General features: G+C 39.0%; 1 protein-coding gene across 8 annotated transcripts in view; it reads left to right on the forward strand.

Moving 5' to 3' along the window:
- LOC140734464 (leucine-rich repeat and calponin homology domain-containing protein 2-like) overlaps nucleotides 1-22,834 on the forward strand; it is a 225,786-nt gene that overhangs the window by 198,701 nt on the left and 4,251 nt on the right. For all 8 annotated transcript variants that reach the window (XM_073058441.1, XM_073058445.1, XM_073058442.1 and 5 more), the window contains 6 exons: nucleotides 2,051-2,204; nucleotides 13,163-13,283; nucleotides 16,388-16,572; nucleotides 18,141-18,286; nucleotides 20,909-21,056; nucleotides 22,621-22,753. In XM_073058441.1, coding sequence (XP_072914542.1) covers nucleotides 2,051-2,204; nucleotides 13,163-13,283; nucleotides 16,388-16,572; nucleotides 18,141-18,286; nucleotides 20,909-21,056; nucleotides 22,621-22,753 — 887 coding nt within the window. The remainder of the gene's footprint in view (nucleotides 1-2,050; nucleotides 2,205-13,162; nucleotides 13,284-16,387; nucleotides 16,573-18,140; nucleotides 18,287-20,908; nucleotides 21,057-22,620; nucleotides 22,754-22,834) is intronic.

Here is a 22,834-nt window from a genome sequence, read left to right on the forward strand (position 1 = left end):
GGTGGTATGATGGTGGAGCTAAGGTGCTTAATGAATTGGTTCTCCAATCAGCATCTTGCTTCACTGATGTAGAGGAGGCCACAACATTTAATGCAAGCTGAACAAGTACAAATTTACTTGTAGCCATTTTTTTGGGAAGTGAAAAAAAGGGTTAAAAATCAATTTACTTGAAGTTATAAGAAATCTATCTGAAAATCGATTTATATGTTGAACATTAAAAGCAAATAATGAATTGTTTAAGTTGTATTTTAAAATATTTTCTCCTTTGTGGTTTTAGTATCTGTAATGGGTCTGTAGCTCTCCTTAGTCTTCTAATCAAAAGCTAACCTGTATCCCTTCAAGTTCATTTTGTATGAGTTTATTTGGACATATAGAAGAAAAAAAAGAGATTTGTTCTCTTTTGGTTGGTTGTCATTGGGATGTTTGAAATTAATATCATAGTCTTAACTCTTTAAGCTTTGGGTGTGTTCCAACAGCATGAGACTGATAGTATTTGACAACACATTTCAGAGAATAGTTGACATCTGAAATTGAGATTAGCACAGCAGTCCAAAGAAATTATTATATTCTGAGATTGCACTAGAAGGAATAGTTTGGATAATTACAGAAGATTAAAGGAAGCTGGCTGCACCATTAAGTATGACGCATAACACTTCCAATGGATAGTAAGTAGAAGAATAAACCTTTATTCATCTTGAAAATTACTCCATTTAATTTAGATCTTCCTCACTGAATAATTTTATAGATATGGTAAATGATTATTTTTCTGACTTGAGGATAATATGCAGCAATGTTCAACAACAGTTAGTGCACAGATAACAATTTATTATGCAGCCATACAGTACAGATACACTCCTACGAACTACTGTCCATCAAGTAATTATTTACACTGAAATAAACAGAAAATGTGAAATGTCAGCAGATTTGTCAGTATCTATGGAGAGAGAAAAAGTTAATCTTTCATGTCTGGGACTAACATCAGCACTGGGAAGGGGAGGAGCAAGTTAAGGAGGAAGTAGGTGAGGGGTAATGAATAGATTGAAGAAGTTTTCCATAGATATAATGAGATGCTAGGAATAACTTTATTTGCCAAAGTCAAATTTCTTGCTATATGTGCAAGTGCATGTTTGAATGAGTGCAATAAAAAGTTTACTTGCAGCAGCATCACAAAGACAGCATTAGGGACATAAAATTCATAATAAAAACATTAATTATAAGGTTCTTAAAGAAAGAACACCGAAAAAGTAGTCACACTGTTGAGCACTTTGCCATATACAGTAAAGTGCCAAAGTGTAGTTAATAAGATTGTGTAGGTTGGTTCAGGAAATTAATAGTCGAAGGGAAATAGTTGTTCTTGAATCTAATGGGATGGGACTTGAGGCTTCTGTATCTTCTGTTCAATTGCATATGTGAGAAGATGGCTTTACCCAAATGGTGTGGATATTTGATAACAGATGTTGACTACTTGAGGCAGCATCTCACGTAGATGCCTCCAATGTATGTGCCTGTGATGTATGAGGCTTGATCCTCTGCTCTTTGCAGCTTTTTACATTCGTATACTTTCAAATTGCTGTACTAGACCATGATGAACCCAATAATACTTCCAACAGTACAACTGTAGAGGTTGTAGAGTGTTTGGTAATGTGCTGAGCCTCCTTCACCTTCTAAGAAAACAGAGATGTTCTATTATGCTTTGTAATGACTGGTACACAAGCCTATGAAGGGGTGGTAGAAGTTACATAATAGACTATTTGAGAAAGAAATCGGATGCCACAAACCCTTCAGTTAATGTTAGACGTTCATGGCATAAAAAAGACTGGGAGCCCCTGAGTTAGATGGTGGATGGAAGTAAACTTGCAGGGCCTCAGGGACGATGAAGCAGAGAGGGATTGGATGAGGTGAACTGAATGGATGCTTCCTCTGCTGGAATGACCCTGACTTTCTAGTCCCAGGTACCAGAGTTATAATGTAAAGTTTACCCCACTGCTTTTCAGAATAGTCAAAGGTATTTTTATCCCTTAATGGAAATGTGTGTATTATATTTCTCCAGCATGTAGTCACTGGGCAACTGAAGCACACTGATGGATTTAACCTCAACAAGGGAATCATTGTGAAAATCCAAACGCTAGTAAAAGAGCAATGTGAAAATGGATCTGAAATACACAGCAAATGGGTCGAGAAAGAGTACTGGCCATACAAAGAAGGTAATTTAAACCACAGAAAGTCATAATTCACCTTTCACCTCTGCTTTGCAAGTTGATGCATGGTGATTCATTTATTGATTATACATTTGTTCTATATCAAATCTAATATAAAATTGTGCACTTTCCACCCTTTTGCCTGTCTTTTCAATAAACACCATTATAAATGCATCATTGCAACATGGTAGTTGTAGCATACTTGTTGGCAATTGAGCTGATTGGGTCTTTGGTGCAGTGGACAAGGGACACCACGGAAACTGGAGGTCTGGCTGCGCTGTATAGGTATCAGTGTTCCCACAGGTGGGAAGTTGTGTAGGTGCCATCCAGTACATCCGTTCCATCAGTCATTATCTGTCTTTGTTTCTTTTTCCCTCCCCTCTCTTTCTGCAAAAACTCCTGACTACACCTCCTGCATGTCCAGTTCTGTTCCTGATCCTTACTCTTGATCTCCCCTCCCCCAGCCTCTAACCCCACTTCAGGCCTATATTTCCACACACGCAGATCCTCAACTGACCAACCCACCCTAACAAAGTACCCCGGCCCAGCCCCAAATGCATCACATTGCTCCCCGAACAATAAATGTTCACAGTGAGGTGCTGGGAATCATGGATCACTTACCATGTAGTCATGGGCCCAACCATCCGACACTCTGACTATAATCATACCATTCACCAGAACTTTGTGATTTAGGATTAATTCTTCATAAGGATGCTTTTTAGAATATTGTGAGGGTACCTGTTTCAACCACCATACAGACGGTACATTCCACATTCCAGCTCATGTTCAAAGTGAAAGAATTCTTCCTCAGACCCCTTCTAAAATTCTTCCTCCTCACCTTAATATCAGTGACCTTTGCCATGAGAAAGGTTCCTTTTCCCTGTCCTGTCCATGCCTCTCATAATATTCGGCGGTTTAATCGGTACCCCTCTGCTTCTCCAAGGAAAACAAGGCAAGTCAACTAGTCTTTCCTCAAGACTGAAGCATTTCATCCCAGGCAGTATCCAGGGCAACCATGTATTTCCTATGGTGTGGTCATCACACAGTATTCCAGCTGTGGCCTAATCAATATTTTACCTAAGTCTTACACCAGACCTCACGTCTCTAACATTCTGTGGCTTGGCTAATGAAGACAAACATCCTGCAAGCTGCCTTTACCACATGTTTAGTGGTGCTGCAATCATAAAAGATCTTTGGACTTGTGCCCCTTTGATAGTCAATATTCTGCAAGGACCTACATTGTGGGAGCCATGTCTGAGCAAAGGCAGGCATCGATGACAAAGTGCAGCATTGCCTTCAATTAATCTGCACAGCCTTTGGTCAACTGAGGAGATTAATATTTGAAGGCAAGAAATCAGATACAGCATAAGATGACCAGTGTACTGGGCAGCAGTGACTGTTGCCCTCCAGTATGCTTAGTGATTTGGAAAGACCTATACACACTGGAAAGGTACCACTAATACTGTTTTTTGCAAAATCTGACAAATTCACTGAAAGGATAAGCAAACAGTGTCAACATCCTCTCCCCAGTCAAGGTTTCCTGCAATGTGTACATTGGGTCATTCTTCGATACACCAGGAGTATTACATTCGGTTCTGGTCTCCCCATTATTGGAAGAACGTGGAGTCTATGGAGAAGATTCAGAAGTGGTTTACTCTGATGCTGCGTGATTGCATAGCCTCTAAGGAGAGGTTAACCAAAATGGGGTTATTTTCTCTGGAAAGGCAGAGGGGAGGCATTATAGAAGTGTATAACATTATGATAGGTATAGATATGGGTTGAAATGTCTAATATTAGAGGGCATGCATTTAAGGTGAGGTGGGGACTATGTTCAAAGTAAATGTGAGGGGCAAGTCTTTTTGCACAGAGCCTGGAATGTGCTACCATTAGTGGTAGTAGAAGCAGATACAAAAGAACCATATAAGATGCTCCGTTAACTGGCACAGGAATATGTAGAGAGTAGAGGATTGGACCATGTGCAGACAGAAGTGATTAGACATCATTAGTTTGGTAAAACATCATGGGCCAAAGAGGCTAATCCCATGCTGTGTCGCTTTCCGTTCTAAACTGGGAAGATCATGTTATTCACAGGCCTGGCACCAGATTCCCAAGAGAATCACTCTATTCTAGATCAATTATGTGAAGCAATTACAATGTGAGCAGAGGATAACATTCAAGGATGTGGTCAAAGCCTCCTTGAAGAAATCCAACATTTCCACTGATTCCGTCAAACTCTAGGCCGTGACCATCCAAGTGGAGAAGCGATAGTAAAGAAGATTTTGACAACCTCAAGTTCATGCACCCACAATAGATGGAAGCCCTGCTTAAAGATAGAAGATCATACCAACCTGGCAAGCAAAGCACCTGCCTGCCTCATCTTGTTCCAACTTTGGAAGAACCTACAGACACTACAACAGCCTAATTAGCCCCCATTACCCCACTAAACTGACCTGGAAGTAAGTCATCCTTGATCCCAGGAGAGTGCTGAAGAAGAAGGATATCTTTGGGAACTTTCTGTTCTTTTTTTCAGAAGGAAACTAACTTGGGAATTTAATTAAATAATCTGGAATAAGAAGATTATCTAAATAATGATAATTGTGAAATCTCAAAATTATCATCAAAACCTATCTTTAAAGCCAGAAATTGTGATGCCTCCACAAATGCTTTCAAGCCGAGTACATATACTGAACATACATCACCAAAAATGCAACTGGCTTGCAAGGCAGACTAGTCGATGAGTTTTCAAATCCTGCTAAGAGATTTGTTCCAATTTTTTTACCAAGTAGACATTTAAGTGATCCTCCTGCCTAAAAGACTCTCAACTGGATTTTTAAAAAAATGAATAACAAATTGAAAACTGCTTTCAACCTTCACTGACTTGCAAGTTTTGAGGTTGAAACAACTTTTGAGTAGTTTGACACCAGATTTGAACTCAAATGTTTCTCCCTTTCAGACCTGCTTGAATTTTAGTCCCTGATATCTATACATGATCCAATATCTTCATAATCAAGTGACTCTCTCTCCAGCTTTGGTTCAGCTCCATCTGACTCTGGATTTTGTATCCATGTTCTTCCTCCTATGAGAGAGATTAGATAGGGAGGCTAAGGACATGAACATACTGTTTTGTTTGATTACATTCTCCTCCTGCTTTGTGTCACAATGACCTATTGGACTCAACTGTTGCTTAACTCTGGAAGCAGAATGTATTGAGCAAGGCTGAGTCAGCAGTAGTGTAAGGGTGTATGTCAAAGAGTTTTGTGGAATGGTTGAGTATTTTAGAATAAAATGGGCCATGTAATGTTTATGCTGAACTTTGAAAATCTCTGCAATACTTGTTCATTGAGGGCATCTTTTACTATCCCATCTGAGCTACTCTGTTTGAAGATGGACAGTAGAAAGATTTGGGGGAATGTTATTCTATTTCATAGTGTGTGAATAGAACAGGCCAGAATCCAAAGCTATTGTCTGAAACAAGCTCTTGAGATAAAAATGACATACCTTAACTCATCAGTAATACATCTATTGAATAGCAATTGGTATTAGGGAATTTTCTTTCTCTACAAAGCTCCTTGAGCTGGTTCCTTTGGATTTGGATTATGCTAATTCTCTAGTCTTTGCTCATGTTAAAACTTAGCATATTTCATTTTGTGTGTTACAAGAAGCTTTGGCTGTGTCATGTGCTCCTGGTCCTGTCTTTGTAAGTAGTGTTGCTGTCCTATTCTTGCATGGTCCATTGTTTTAGACTCTCAAGGTATCATTTTGCCTTCTGCCTCTACAATATTATTTTCATTGTAGTACGTGATCATTTATTCGACAGGCAAGTTGTTATTCTTGAATTCAGTCTTTCATGTTAAAGGTCATGATGTGGTTAGGGATGAGTGGCATGCTTCCCACTCCTTTTTACAAACTTTGTGTTATAACAAAAGTGCCCAATGATAAATCAAGGTCAAGATCACATGCTACTGGGGCTTGCTATATTCTAAGTCAGCACTTTCATCACAAAAGATTGTACTCTTGTATAATTAAGATTCCATATGAAGGGCACTCCAAGCTAACCTAAAATTTGAAGTCCCTTTAATATTGCCAATTATGTAGTTATAAAGTCATTAAAGGAGAATATATAAATTGTTAAAGGGTAGTAGTTCGTTTACAGTGAAAACATAATCCACATGTTGTGTCTTCAAGCTCTTCATATATACTGAGCATTGCATTTATAATTTCAAATCAAGAATCATGATGTGTTCAAAAAGGGTCACAATATATCCAGTCCCAGAGAGTGCATTTGTGCATATACTGCTGTTTCTTGACTATTCATAATTCCAGACCCACAGCAATGCCACTTAACTTTCTTCTGAAAAGGCCAAACAAGCAACTATTTGATTAAAATGTGGGCAATGGGCTGTAGAATACAATCAAATATGAAAAGGTTACGCTCTTCCCATAGCAGATATCATTTATGTGGGAAAATTACCATTCCAATCAAACAGTCTCCTTGATTTACAATAACTGTCAACATTTCGGGATTTCCGTTGAACAGGATTATTTGCGTAAGTTTTTGTTTGCAATATTAGATCACAGGTTGGGTGTCTCATTGTATATGAATTACCTCCTGAATCCCCAGACCTTTTCTCCATCTCTGAGGCAAAAATAAAAGGTCTGTCTACGTAATGCTTCTCCAGCAACACTTAAGAATCTGTTTTAAGGCTTGCCCTACCAGTTACTCTAAGTAATCTTTCCCAGCATATGATATTTATGGTATTTATTTATGTATTTAGAGATGCAGAGCAGGGCCTACTTGCCCAACAAGACCAGCAACCCACCTATTTAACCCTAGCCTAACCATAGGACAAATTACAATGACCAGTTAACCTACTAACCGGTACATCACTGGACTTGTCTCCACAAAACTCCTTCAAAAGCATCTCATAAACCATTGATTCAACCTGTAGAAAGAGGAGAGCAGAAGCCAGTCAGAAATATCATCACCTGCAGCCAAATCATGTTGATCAGAGTGCACACGTTTTACAAATAAATCAAATAAAAATATACTCCAATATTTAAAGAGTATAGGTCACTATCATCTTCACAAGGGCAACCTGATAAATGATAAGGTGAGCTTAACTGTTGCTGAATAAATGTTTTATGGCCAGTATGTTCTTGAATATATGCTAATTCGTCCAAACAAATTTCTATTAATTGATTTCAGGGCTATTGATTAAAATATCCATGTACTGTGCCAAATTGAAAAATCAGTGGAAACTGCGTGCAAATATAATATATTCCTGTAATTAGTATCACAGTTGTGCTGTGGTTTAAGATGAAATATCCATAGTTCAGACAAGACTACATTCTAAAGAAAATTGAGGTTATAAGTAAGTGTAATAAGCATTTGTTCCTTGGATGATGTGACATAATGGGATATATTTGCTGGATTTGCAAATTCAAGTCAATGTATTTAGTCATTACTCTGATGCTGAGCTTGACAGTTTCTATATGAGTACATGTCTATTGCCTCTTTGTGTATATTACTTTCCTATGAATGTTGTATTTTTTGGCTATTTATTGCAATCCTATTTTTTTCTAAAAATAATGAAAGTAATTCTCACACACAAAATGCTGGAGGAACTTGACAAGCCAGACAGCATCCATGGAAAAGAGTAAACAGTCGACGTTTTGGGCCGAGACCTTTCATCATGACTGGAGAAATGATGAGAAGTCAGAGCACGAAGGACTCCTGACTTCTTACTGTTTTTTCCAGTATTGATGAAGGGTCTCAGCACGAAACGTTGATGATTTGCTTTTCCCATGCATGTTGCCCACCCTGCTGAGTTACTGCAGCGCTTTGTGAGTGTTGCTTGGTTTTCCAGCATCTGCAGATTTTTCTCATGAAAGTGAGTCATCTTGGTCTGTACGATAAAGACAAAGGCTATTGTATGAGAAACAACCAACTCATTTCTTATCACACTGGCAAAAAAAAGTTCTCAAAGACGTGTCAATGAATGGAATTCCAAACAAAACATCATCTGATTTAGCACAGGTTCAGTTGGCAGACACGTTAGTGAAGTTGCTCGAAAATTTTTAGAGAAACGTGTCGGTATTTTAACGTTACATTGCAGTATTAGGTAGCACAGTGACTAAAATGTGCAGGGATTAATTTCCATTTACTCTATATAGCACCTGGGGATATGACCTCACATTGCATCATGTGGCAGGTCCAAAACAAACAAAGAAATACTTTGACAACCAACTAAGTTATGCTTTGACACTTGTGTGACTGTCAAAACTGACAAGCATTTTAAACATGACAAAATTGTGGAAACTTGCAAGAATACTGATTATCACACCATTAAACATTACAGAAATAGTTTAAAACATTAAGGCTAAAAGTAAATTAAGACTCCTAGAGTCCAGAAGAATCACTAAAGTTATTTTTAATATAATAATTCAATAAAATTTAATAGAGTGAAGCTCATCTGTCAAAACCAAGCTCCTTCTGTTGAAATGAGTGGAGTTTCTGAACTGGCATCAGGTCTATCTAGGGTGTAGGATTTAGAGAGAAATAATCTCAATGTAACTATTGGAAAACTTCAGCAAGCTGGTATGTCACTGCTATTGTGAGAGCGACCATTGTTGGAATGGGCTAGGTTAGAGTGGAAGGCTTTGCCTTCAGTGAAAATAGGTGGAGGCTTCAAATAGGTTTCCGGTAAGTTTCTTTGTTTTCTCTTTGTTCCGTAATATTCTAGGATATACTTTGAGAATGGATCCAGGGTTAGAGGTATGTTCTTCATGTGAGATGTGGGAACTCTAGGAGTCTCCCTGGTAACTACATCTGCTCCAAGTGCATTGAGCTTCAGCTCCTTAGAGACCACTTCAATGAACTGAGCTACAACTGGATGCCTTCATCTCATATGGCAGAATGAGGAGGTGATAGACAGGAGCTACAGGCAGGTGGTCACCCCTAGATGCAGGTAGTTGGATGACTGTCAGGAGAGGGAAAGGGAATAGACAGCTGGTGGGGAGTACCCCTGTAACCATTCTCCTCAATAATAGGTATACTGCTTGGGGTGGGACTGACCTAATAAGGAGAGGTCACAGCCGCTGGGTCTCTGACACTGATTCTGGCTCTGTGCTTCAGAAGGGAAGGAGAAGAAGAGGAGTGCAGTGATAATAAGGAATTCCATAGTTAGAGGAGTAGACAGGAAATTCTGTGGACATGAAAGAGACACCTGGATAGAATGTTGCCTCCTGGGTGTCAGGGTCAGGGATGTCTCAGACTGGATCCATGGCACTCTGAAGGGAGAGGGTGAGCAGTTGGAAGTCATGATACATATCAAAACCAACAACATAGGTAGGGAAAGGGGATGACAATAGACAATAGGTGCAGGAGTAGGCCATTCAGCCCTTCTAGCCAGCACCGCCATTCACTGTGATCATGGCGGATCATACACAATCAGTACCCCGTTCCTGCCCTCTCCCCATATCCCTTGACCCCGCTATCTATAAGAGCTCTATCTAACTCTCTCTTGAATGCATCCAGAGACTTGGCCTCCACTGCCTTCTGGGGCAGAGCATTCCACATATCCACCACTCTCTGGGTGAAAAAGTTATTCCGCATCTCAGTTCTAAATGGCCTACCCCTTATTCTTAAAGATGAGTTCTTGAGGACAGTATAGGAAATTAGCCAGAAAGCTGAAAAGCAGATCCTCAAGGGTAGTGACGGCTGGATTGCTGCCTGTGCCATGTACCAGTGAGGGTAAGAATAGGGTGATTTGGCAGAGGAGGTTTGCTAGAGTTGTTGTAAAGAGTATTAGTTAATTTGGCAGGGAACTGGACTAATAGAGCTGAGGGTGGGGCAATTGGTATACAAGTAGATGAAGTGTGTAGTGAGTGTGAGGAAGGATAAGCAGATGATAGGGCAAATTTGCAGTCAGTGGAATGAGTTGAAGTGTAACATGGGACAAAATCAAGAAGGGTGATGAATACAGGGCTGAAAATGTTATATTTGAGTGCATACCACATATGGATTAAGGTGGATGATCTTATAGCACAGTTAGAGATTGGCAGGTATAACTTTGTGGGCATCATGGGGTCAAGGCTGAAAGAAGATCATAGTTGTGAGCTTAACATCATCCAAGGTTACACTGACAGGAAGGAAGGCAGAGGTGGTGAGGTGTCTCTGTTAGTAAAATATGATATAAACTCCTTAGAAAGAGGTGACATAGGATTGGAAGAAGTAGAGCCCTTGTGTGGAGCTAAGAAAATGCAAGGATACAAAGACCCTGATGGGAGTTATATACAGATGTCAGAACAGTAGCCAGCATGTGGGTTACAAATTAGATCAGCAGGGAGAAAAGTCATGTAAAAATGGCGATGTTACGTGGGATTTCAATATGCAGGTAGATTGGGAAGATCAGGATGATGTTGGATGCCAAAAGAGGGAACTTGTAGAATGCCTACAAAATGGCTTTTAGAACAGCTAGTGGTTGAGCCTGTTAGGGAAAAGGCAATTCTAAATTGGGTGTTGTGTAATGAACTAGATTTGATTAGGGAGCTTACGGTAAAAGAACCCTTAGGAGGCAATGCTCATGGTATGATAGATTTCAGCCTGCAGTTTGAGAGGGAGAAGCTAAAGTCAGATGTATCAGTATTCCAGTGGGGCAACGGGAACTACAGAGGCATGAAGAGGACTTGGCCAAAGTTGATTGGACACTAGCAGGAATGATGTCACAATGGCAATGCCTGGAGTTACTGGAAGCAACTTGGAAGACGCAGGATAGATGCATACAAAAAAAACGTAGTATTCTCGGCAACTGTGGCTGACAAGGGGAGTCAAAGGCAACATAAAAGCAAAAGAGAGAACATATAGTATAGCAAAAATTAATGGGAAGTTAGTGGATTGAGAAGCTTTTAATAACCAACAGAAGGGAAATAGAAAAGCCATAAGGAGAGAAAAGATGAACTATGAAAGGAAGCTAACCGATAATATAAAAGGCGATACAAAAAGATTTTTCATATATAGAGAGATTAAAAGAGTAGCAAGAGTGGATGCCAGACCAATGGAAAAGGATACTGGAGAGGTAGTAATGGGGAAACAAAGCAATGGCAGATGAACTTAATGAATAACTTCTGTGAAACTTCACTGTATAAGACACTAGCGATATGCCAGAAATTCATGTGTATTAGGAGGCAGCAGAGAGTGTAGTTACTATTACTAAGGAGAAGGTGCTTGGGGAGCTGAAGGGTCCGAAGGTAGATGAGTCACCTACACCACAGGCTTCTGAAAGAGGTAGCTGAAGAGACTGTGAAGGTATTAGCAGTGAAATCTTAAGAATCACTGGATTCTAGAATAGTTGCAGTGGACTGGAAAATTGTAAATGTCTCTCCACGCTTTCCTTCAAGGAAAATCTTGTCTACCAAATTAGTTGGAATTCTGTGAGGAAAATACAGACAGGATAAGCAAAGGAGAATTAGTGGATGTTGTTCAGTTGGATTTTCAGAAGGCCTTTGACAAGATGCCGCACATGAGGCTGCTTAAGCAGGTAAAAGTCCATGGTATTACAAGCAAAGTACTAACATGGATGGAAGATTAGTTCACTGTCAGCAGGCAAAGAGTGGGAAGAAAGAGGGCCTTCTCTGCTTGGATGCCAGTGACTAGTGATGTCCTGCAGGAGTTGGTGTTCGGACAGCTTCTTTTCACATTGTATGTCAATGATTTTGATGATGGAATTAGTGGTTTTATGGCCAAGTTTGTGGATGATATGAAGGTAGTTGTAGGGGCAGAGTTGAGGAAATGGGGACTCTGCAGAAGGAATTCGTCAGATTAGGACAATGGGCAAAGAAGTGACAGATGGAATATAGTGCTGGAAAGTGTATGGTCATGCACTTTGTGAAAAGTAAGCTACAGACTATTTTCTAAATGGGAAGAAAATTTAAAAAGTCAGAGATCCAAACAAACTTGAGTATCCTCCTGCTGGCCTTCTTAAAGTTTAACCTGCACACTGAGTCAGTGGCAAGGAATGCAAATGCAATTTTAGCCTTCGTATTGAGAGGACCAGAATATCAAAACGGGGATGTAATGCTGAGGCTTCATAATGCATTGGTCAGATCACACGGTGTATTGTGTGCAGTTTTGGGCCCCTTATTTAGGAAGAGATGCACTGGCATTGGATAGAATTTAGGGGAGGTTCACAAGAGTGATTCTAGGAATGAAAAGGTTAATGTATGAGGAGCATTTGATTACAGTAGTCCTGTTTTCGTTGTTGTTCAGAAGAATTAAGGAGGATCTCATTGAAACATCGAATATGGAAAGGCTTAGATAGAGTGGATGTGGAGAAGATATTTCTTACAGTGAGGGGGTCTAAGACCAGAAAGCACATCCTCAGAATAGAGGGACATTCACTTAGAACAAAGATGCAGAGGAATTCCATTAGCCAGAGGGTGGTGAATCTAGAATTTATTGCTACAGATGGCTGTGGAGGCCAAGTCATTGGGTAAATATAAAGTGGAGATTGATAGGTTCTTGATTGGTCAGGGTGTCAAAGCCAATGGGGAGAAACAAGGAGAATGAGATTGAGAAGGTTAATAAATTGGCCACGATGGAATGGCAGAGCAGACCTGATTCGTCAAATGGCCTAATTCTGCTCCTATGTGTTTTTTTTCTTATGGAATCTGTGAGGAACCCAGATTTGGAGTGTAGTCTTCTCTGAGCAGCTCTCAGGAAATAGGGGACTTCTACGATCGCACCTGCATGTGCATTGTCTCTGAGCTCCCTGGTACTTATACAGACCGATGCTGTTAACTCCCTGCAGAACTGATGGAAATTCTCAGGATAATATGTACCAATCCATCTTCATATCTGCTAACTGCTTTCATCACTGTGGAAGGAAATGTCTTTCTTATGCCACTTTCAATACTTACACTTTTTACTCCAATTATGATGAATAATTTATCTTCTTCCCATACAGGTCACGTGGATTCCAAAGTCAAGAACTTGCAATGCGTTGTTTACAACATGCAATACATGGACTGTTTATGGGAGAATGGAAGCAATGTTCCACATGATATCAATTACAGACTCCATTATTGGTACGAATAGCAATGTTGACAGCCCAATAAAGTCGTAAATTCCCATGAGAACAAATTGACAAAGTACACACAAGATGTCACAAGCATCAAAGTGGGCGACAGCTGATGAATCACTAATGATTGATACATTATACCATCAATTGAAATTGTCTGCGGTTACCACTTCATTCTTTGAAGTCTTGTTGGACAATATAGGAAAATAGCTACTCATGTAATTAAACAAACATAAAAAAAAAACCATATCCTATTTTTAACAAGGCACTAGTAGAGCACGCAGGCTTCTATTTCATCTTTTAGGTTCATAGTGGTTACAATTCATGTCGTTTAGGTTAATACCATTCACCTGATAACTTTTCATTTATTTAAATATTCAAAACAGCAACACTGCTTTGAAAATTATCGATTTTTAATTTAAGTGTTACAATTCTCCACCATCTAGCTAAAGGAGGTTTGTTTTTGTCCTAATTGTCAAGTGTACATTTTATACCAGAATCTATATTTATGTCTAACAAGTACTGTGGTGATTTTGTACATTTTTCTATACATAAATCTATATTTATGTCTGTAAGACTGTAAGACAGAAGGGCATAATTAGGCCATTCAGCCCATTGAATCTGCTCTGCCATTGCATCATAGCTGAGGTCAGGATCAACTTCTGCTTTAATGTTACATGGACTTGGTCTCCACCGTAGTCTGGCAGAGCAGTCCACTGATTTACTACTCTCTGGCTAAAAAATTCTTCCTTATCTCTGTTCTGATGGGTTGCCACTCAATTTTGAGGCTGTGCCCTCTAGTTCTGGATACTACCACCATAGGAAACATCCTCTCCATATCCACCCTATCTAATCCTTTTAACATTTGGTAGGCTTCAATGAGATCCACTGCATTCTTCTAAATTCCTGTGAGTACAGGCCCAAAGCTGCCAAACGCTCCTCACATGTTAACCCCTTCATTCCTGGAATTATCCTTGTGAACCTCCTCTGGATTCTCTCCAATGACGACATATCCTTTCTGAAAAATGGGGCCCAAAACTGTTGATAATCCTCGAAGTGCGGCCTGACAAGAGTCTTATAAAGGCCCATCATTATCTCCTTGTTTTTATATTCTATTCCACTTGAAATAAGTGCCAATATTCCATTTGCCTTCTTTACCACAAACTCAACCCATAAATTAAATTTCTGGGAATCTTGGACGAGGACTCCTAAGTTCCTCTGCACCTCTGATGTTTGAATCACATCCCCATTTAGATAATAATCTGCACTATTGTTCCTTTTACCAGAATGTATTATCATACATTTCCCAACAATGTATTGTATCTGCCACATTTTTGCCCATTCTTCTAATTTGTCTAAATCCTGCTGCAATTGCTTTGCTTCCTCAGCATACCCACCCCTCCACCTATCTTTGTATCATCCGCAAACTTTCCCACAAAGCCAGCAATTCCATTATCTAAATTATTGACAAACAATGTGAAAAGCAGAGGTCCTAATTCTGACCCCTGAGGAACATCACTAGAACCAGAAAAGGCCCCTTTTATTCCTACTCGCTGTCTTCTGCCTGCCTATCCATGCCAACATCTTTCCTGTAATGCCGTAGGATTTTACCTTGTTAAGCAGCTTCATGTGTGACACCTTATTAAACACCTTCTGAAAATCCAAATAAATGACATCCACTACCTCTCCTTTATTCACCCTGCTTGTTACTTCCTCTAACAGATTTGTTAGACAAGATTTCCCTTCTTAGAAACCATGCTCACTTTGGCTTATTTTATCATTAGTTCCCAAGTACCCCAAAACCTCATCCTTAATAACAGACTCTTAGATCCTTAATAATACACTTTCCCAACCACTGAGGATAGGCTAACTGGCCTATAATTTCCTTCCTTTTGCCTCCCTCTATTCTTAAAGAATGAAGTGACATTTGCAATTTTCCATTCCTCTGGAATCAGCTAGAATCAAGTGATTCTTGAAAGATCATGACCAATGCATCCATTATCTCTTCATCGGCCATCTCTCAAGGCACTGGGATGTAGTCCATCTGGCCCTGATGTCTTATCCTCCTTAACACCTTTGAATTTTCCTAGCACTTTTTCCCTTTGTAATAGCAATGGCATTCGCAGACCACTGGCACACTGCTAGTGTCTTCCACAATGAAGATAGATGCAAAGAACCCATTAAGTTCATCTGCCATTTCTTTGTCCCCCATTACTACTTTCCAGCCTCAATTTACAGTGGTTGAATATGAACTCTCAGCTCCCTTTTGTCTTTATATAACTGAGAAAGCTCTAGGTATCCTGCTTTGTATTATTGGCCAGTCTTCCCTCATATTTATTTTTTTTCCCTTCTTATAGCTTTATTTTAATTGCATTTTGATGGATTTTAAAAACTTCCCCATCATCCAACTTCCCACTCACTTTTGTTACCTTATATGCCCCTTCCTTGGCTTTTATGCAGTCCTTAACTTCCTTTGTCAGCCATGGTTGCCTACTCTTGCCATTTGAGAATTTCTTCCTCTGTAGGAAATATTTATCCTGCACCTTGTGAACTATTCCCAGAAATTTCAGCCATCTCTGTTCTGCTGTCATCCCCACCAGTATTCTCCTCTAATCCACCTGGGCATGTTCCTCTCTCATGCCTCTGTAATTCCCTGTATTCCATTGTTTATACAGAATGAGTTATGCTTCTCCCTCTCAAATTGCATTATGAATTCAATCATATTATGATCACTACAAATGCAGCAAATGTCTAGCAAATACAGTGGTGATTTTGTATATTTTATACCAAAATTTATATTTATGTTTAACAAATACAGTGGTGATTGTGTTTTTAGCTGATGCTCTGTTTGTCAATTTAAAAAATTCCATGAAAAGTAAACTGACATTTATGCTAAAATTACTGAGCTAAAATTTGTAAAAGAAAGACTTTACAAAATGAGAATGTTGGAACAGTCCACTGTTTTCATACTAAAGAATACTTAAATCACCACTTGAAATTGTTATGGAAAAATCTGATTTGTAGGAAATAGGGCTAAGTTGTTAAGCATGATGTTTTTAACTTGATTGATTGGAACTGTATTTGAATTAATTGCTCTTTAAATATTAACAGGCATCACAAGCTGGACCAAGCCATGGAATGCAAAACTTACATTAAAAGTGAAGGTCATAATATTGGCTGCCATTTTAACGAAGACAGTCTCATCGAGTTCACTGATTTCAACATTTGCATAAATGGCTCCTCAGGAACTCGTTCAGTGAGGCCAGCATATTATGTATTTCAGCTTCAGGATCTTGGTAAGATTCAGTGATGCATTTAAAATGCTTTTCATTTTCTTATCACAGTCATTCAGTCCATTGTATCTGTGGTGGTCCATAGCATTTTCATTGCCCTGCTAATGTTCTTTGAAGTCAATTCTCCCTACATTTCCAACCTTTCTTCACAGGTTCTACCACTCACTATGGGGACTTTGCAGTGACCAAGTAACCTACCAACTTGCATATCATTGGGATTTGGGGGGGAAAAGCCTGAGCACCAGGAGGAAACACAAATGTTCACATGGAGAACATCAGAACTTCACATAGACATTTTGTGCCATTATATTCTTTTGTGGGAAGAGAGGTTGAGTGAAAATTTCTGCAGCTAAAGGCAAATCAAGTGTAAATTAGTTATTGAACTTCATTCCTTCACATTAGGAATAAAGACAGGTTTTTTCAGGGTAGGCTCATCCATAAATGCTTGGGATTTGTGGAAAGTTGCCTGTATGGTTTCATAAGTGGCTTCTCCACAGAAGGCAGGGGAAGGTAGTAGATGAAGTGTTTTCTGCCTGGAGGCTGGTGATCAGTGGTGTTCGACAGGGAGATATTCTGGGATCCCTGCCCTTTGTGATTTTTAAAAAATACTTGGATGGGGAAATGGGAGGGTAAGTAAGTAAGTTTGCAGATGACATAAAGGTTGGTGGTATTGTGGATAGTATAGAAGATTATAGTGGAATATAGACAGGATGTAGAGTTGGGTGGAGATGTGAAAGATGGAGCACAATGTGGAAAAGTGCAAAGTGATTCACTTCAGAAGGTCGAACTTGAAGAAGCAGAGTACAAGGATGATAGCCAGATTCTTAGTAGTGTGGAGGAACAGAGGGACCACAGATCCTTCAAAATTGCTATTTGATAGGGTGGTTAAGATGGTGTATAGTGTGTTGACCTTCATTATTCAGGTATATTGCAGCTCTATAAAACTATTTTTAGACCACACTTGGTGTCAGTATTCTGTTCAGTTCTGGTTCCCTCATTATAACAGCATGAGGAAGCTTTAGAGAGTTTGTAGAGGAGATTTACTAAGATGCTACCTGGATTATAGAGCATGTCTTTTGAGGAAAGCTTGAGCATGCTTGGGTATTTCTCTTTTGACTGACAGAGAATAAGAGGTGGCTTGATAAATGAGTATAAGATTATGAGAAGCACACATAGAATGGACAGCCAGGGCCTTTTCCCGAAGGTGACATGCTCAATACCAGAGAATATTCATTTAAGATGAGTGGAGGAAATATCAGAGGTAGGTTTTTTACACAGTATGTGGTGGGAGTCTGGCATACAGGGGTAATGGTAGAATCTAATATGAAAGGAACATACAAGAACTCTGTAATAGGCACAGATATAAGAAAAAAAACATGTTGGATCATGGACTATGTAGGAGAGAAGGATTGGATTGATTTTGGAAAAGGTTTATATACAGTAGATCGGTACAACATCAAGCACAAAGAGCCTGTATTATACTCTGTTTTATTAAGAAGTATTAAAAATCTTAACTTGCAGTAATTATATCTTTTTGGAACTGTACTCATAGAATACTTCTACACTTTCAGTTAAGCCAGCAGCTCCTTATAAAATCAACATGACTACATCAAAGAATGGTAGCATTTATCTCCAGTGGGAGCCCCCAGCTGGCAAAATCAAACCTCACTGCCTGGATTATGAAATTCATTCCTCAGGAAAAGACTCTATCTGGAAGGTAGGTGAACACTTCATGTGGGCAAATGATGTCAAATTCTGTTTTGTTGCTGCTTGTTTTGCCCTAAGTTTATATTCTAAAATGAAACCTTTTATAATAAAGTCTCACTCAAAAGAGTCATGAATCAAAGAGCAAAATAACCTTTGCCTCAATCTCCCGATTATCACAATTGTGAGTTGGAGGACTCTTCTCTCTTAATTCCTATCAAAAAATATTTCAATCCCAGTGTACCCAAAATTGCAACCAAGGAACAGGTCCATACTAGTCCTGATACATCTCAATAGCCTCCTTTCCCCTTATCATCTTCTGACTATATATTTTTATTTCTTGCCCTCTCAATTGATCGGATCTTGGAAGCTATGTATTATTTCTAATAAAAATTATTGCGAATGCAATTTGACATTCTGTGTGATGTGAAGCTTTCTGATTTGATATCATTGCTGCTCTCGGTTTCTACAAATCTACTGAACCATTTCTCAAACTGCAACTGTATTAAGGTAAAATTTCAATTGCTATTGTTTGCCTTAATTGTCTACTACAATGGTCCATCCTTTTTATTCCCTGTTAACATTGTTCTTTTAGGACTATCTCTCTGCTTTAGAGCATAGAACATGCTCTTTGAGCATGCAGCAGGTTCCTTGGTCCATGATGTTTTGCCAACTTTTTAACCTATTTAAAGATCAGCCTAACCTTTCCCTCAATTTTTCTATCATCACTGTACCTAAACTTTAGTTTCTTAAATTCCCCTAATGTATCTGCCTCTACCACCACCCCTGGCAGTGTGGTTCATGTACCCACTACTGACTGTGTGAATATACTGCCTCTGACATACATACTTTCCTCCATTCATCTTAAAACTATGTCCCCTTGTACCCTTGTATTAGCCATAATACAATCCTTGATATTTGACCCTTGTTTTGTATTATTGATGCTATGATACCAAATGCTCCTAATTTATTGAGATGAAAATGAGTCTAAGCTCCCATTTCTGCTTTGCCGCATTCCAAAATTTCTTGTCAATGTTAGATATGGCTGGTTTAAGTATAATTCCTTCAGGGTTAAGCTGCTTGATTGTTGAGGCAAAATAATGAAAAATGGTCACCTCACTGAGTTTCTGCAGGGTAGACAGAACACTAATTATAAAGCAGTCAAATGAGAAGAAAATCTGTAAGAAAGATAAATTTAATGTTCCAAAATTGTGCCCGTTGTTGAGTATTATCTGTAAGAGCTCTTCTGAAGAATAGCTTCATCACTAGCAGGATCTCATTGAATCTGATATTGTCTTGTATAGTTATTTTTCTCATATTCATTATATTTATCATATTTCCATAATGAGGCCATTGGGCCCTTTTAGTCTCTGATATCTCTCAGTATTCCTATCAGTCTCATTTCTACTGATGATAAGTGGCTTTCAATTTATTTCCTTATTGTGATTTTGTTTTTAACTTTTATTATGTTTCCCATTGTATACAGTCGGCCCTCCTTATCTGCGGGGGATTGGTTCCGAGACCCCCCGCAGATACCAAAAATCGCGGATTCTCAAGTCCCTTATTTAACCTGAATCAGTGCGGTGGTCTTTAAGACCCAGCGGAACCCCGGACTTTATTTAACATGTTCAGAGCGATGGGCATTAGGACCCGGCGTAGCTCTGAATCCACAGTGTTTCTGTTCACGAAAATAATCACGATTGAGATTGAAAATAAGGTGGAAGTAATAAAGCAATTGGAAAGAGGTGAAACGCCATTGGTCATTGGAAAAGCATTAGGCTACAGTCGGTCAACGATCGGAACAATTTTAATGGAGCATGTGAAAGGCCCTGCCCCGATGAAAGCTACAATTATTACTAAGCAATGCAGTGGTTTAATTATTGGGTTTTGGGGTTTTGGGTTTTTGATCCTCCACATCAACCCAACACGGTGGAGAGCGCACTCGATAGTGATCTGTCACTAGATCGAACTCGGAAACTTCCCGAGCCCGGCACTGAAACATATGTTCTTAAGTGTTTTATATGCATAGAAAGGTAAAATATATACTTTATACGAATGCAAACATTTGACTAACTGACTCTAAATAATACCGGATGTACCTGTTCCGACTTACTTAATAAGAGAACTTCCGATTTTTTTCAATCCTGATCCACGATAACCCATGCACATCCTCCCATATACTTTAAATCATCTCTAGATTACTTATAACAGCTAATACAATGTAAATGCTATGTAAAATAGTTGTTATGCTGTACTGTTCAGGGAATAACGACAAGAAAAAAGTCTGTACATGCTCGAACAACAAGTGCTGGAAGAGTACTTCCGGGTTTTCGCGATCCGCGTTTGGTTGAATTCGCGAATGCGGAATTCGCGGATAAGGAGGGCCGACTGTATTTCTTTTCAAAATGCCTACCCCATCTATGAGACTGATTGGCTCTTCGTCTTTCCTGGAGACCTCACTTTGCACTCATTCTTTCCAAAGGGCAAAGAGCAGGCAAGCGTTTCAATTGTAAACTCTTTGTAAAATTAGGAAAACAAAATCAGCTTTTTCTGCTTCACTCATCTCTGCACAAAGTGGGTCTCAATTTTACCCCAGTTGTAAGAATTTAAATTATTTTCACTATTTTGTTTCCAGTCTGAAAAAAAGCTTGAGGAATCTACCTATACATTCCTGCACGTGAATGTTAAACCAAAGTTCTGTGTCCGTTTAAGAGCCACTGTCAACAAGTTCTGTGCTGAAAATAGCTTTTGGAGTGACTGGAGCCCTACCCATTGCTTGCAAGGTACTATATGCCTGTGACTGACAGCGGAAAATAGATCTGAACTTGGTGTGACAAACTATGATAAGCCTGTCACAAAGCCAATACAAAAATTAATGCAAATCTTTGTAACTTTCTTTATATTTTTAAATACTTTACTCTAATATGTAATGAACATTTAATATACACAATGCATCATTATGTTTAATTTAATATTACTTCTGTAATATATTCTGATGTTGGGCAAAATTATCTAAAATATTGAAATCCTCAGGATAAAGTCTTAGATGTTAGTTCTGCCGGGTATCTCCTTTACGTGAAGTTAGACAACTGCCTTGCCAGGCAGCTGCATACTGTCAGCAATGACTATCTGGAAATTCCATTTACCAGCCGTTATAATTCTTCTCTTCTTTCCCACACTCACATGCCTGTCCTCAACCTTCTCCATGGTCAGGTGAGGTTATATGCAAACTGGAGGAACTGCACATCCTGATCTCCGTACTTTCTTCTACACTCATCCCAGCCTTAACACCCATCACCTATACCTTCTTCACTGGTTCCCCTCCCCCACTGTTCCCTCCTCCCCTCCCAAACACCCTCACTTGATTCCATGTACCACATTCTTGTCCTATCAGATTCCATCAACTTTAGCCTTGCGAGCCTTCCATTTATCATATCTCAGTTTGAGTCACTACTTTCTTCCTCCATTTGTCTATCGACTGGATCCATTTATCCCTGCTAACTTTTGTGCCACCCAGTCCCTCTAGCCTTTTATATTGGCTAACTTACCTCTGTTTCAGTCCAGATGAAGCGTCTCAACTGAAAAGATTGACTGTCAATTTTCCTTCAAGGATGCTGTCTGATTGATTAGTTTTCCCCAGCAGATTATTTTTAACTGAGTCTTTGCTGTGACCAGTTGAATGACTGTTACAACCACTAGGACACAAATTCATTCTACTGACACTCCATGGATTAGACAGAAGGAGGGACAGGAGTTTCAGGCCAAAGTTTTATTAACATGAAACTATAACTCTTGTTTCTCTCATCATTGATTCGGCCAGACATGCTGATGAATTTCAGCAAGTTTATGTTTTTTTTATTTCAGATTTCCAGCATCTGCATTTTATTTTGAAGTTTGAAATATTGTGCTGGTTAAGCCACTTGCTTCTCCAGGCAGTGCTTGGCTACTAACAGGAGCATAATAAGAAAACAGGTCTAATGTTTACTTTTGCTACATCAGGGGATATACTAAGTTTATCGACTGTGCACAAGTCGATATATAAAACCTTTTGAAAATTAAAGTTCTCTTATTTTATTTAAATTATGTTTGAAATTAAAAATAGACAGCGCTAAAACACTTTTTTGTCATGATTAAGATTGGTGAGGAATGAATGTTGGAAAAAGGAGCCATTTCTGATTTCTCTGTACTAACAATGATGAAAGTAATGTTGCTGATGGTAAAATTAATGGAAGTGTTCTTGTACTAAAGACCAATCTTTTGTAATTAATGTAGACTTGGTAAAATAACATAAAAATCTGATCTTGGTGAAACATTATCAATGACACTAAACTGATTCTTAACTTGCAGACTCTTCAGCAGAAAAGGAGAATGATTCTATCAAATTTACCTTGTTGCGTGAGCTGATTTTACTCACATCATTGGCATTAATCACTTTGGTTCTGCTTGTGAGTATTCTTGGCTGCTGGATCAGACGGAAACGGTAAGCATATTATACAAAAACAATTAAATGTATTTTGTAAGTCATATTTTTATGATACCAATGACCTTAATATCTCAAAAC

This window comes from Hemitrygon akajei, chromosome 10 (genome assembly GCF_048418815.1).
Source record: "Hemitrygon akajei chromosome 10, sHemAka1.3, whole genome shotgun sequence".
NCBI lineage: Eukaryota > Metazoa > Chordata > Chondrichthyes > Myliobatiformes > Dasyatidae > Hemitrygon > Hemitrygon akajei.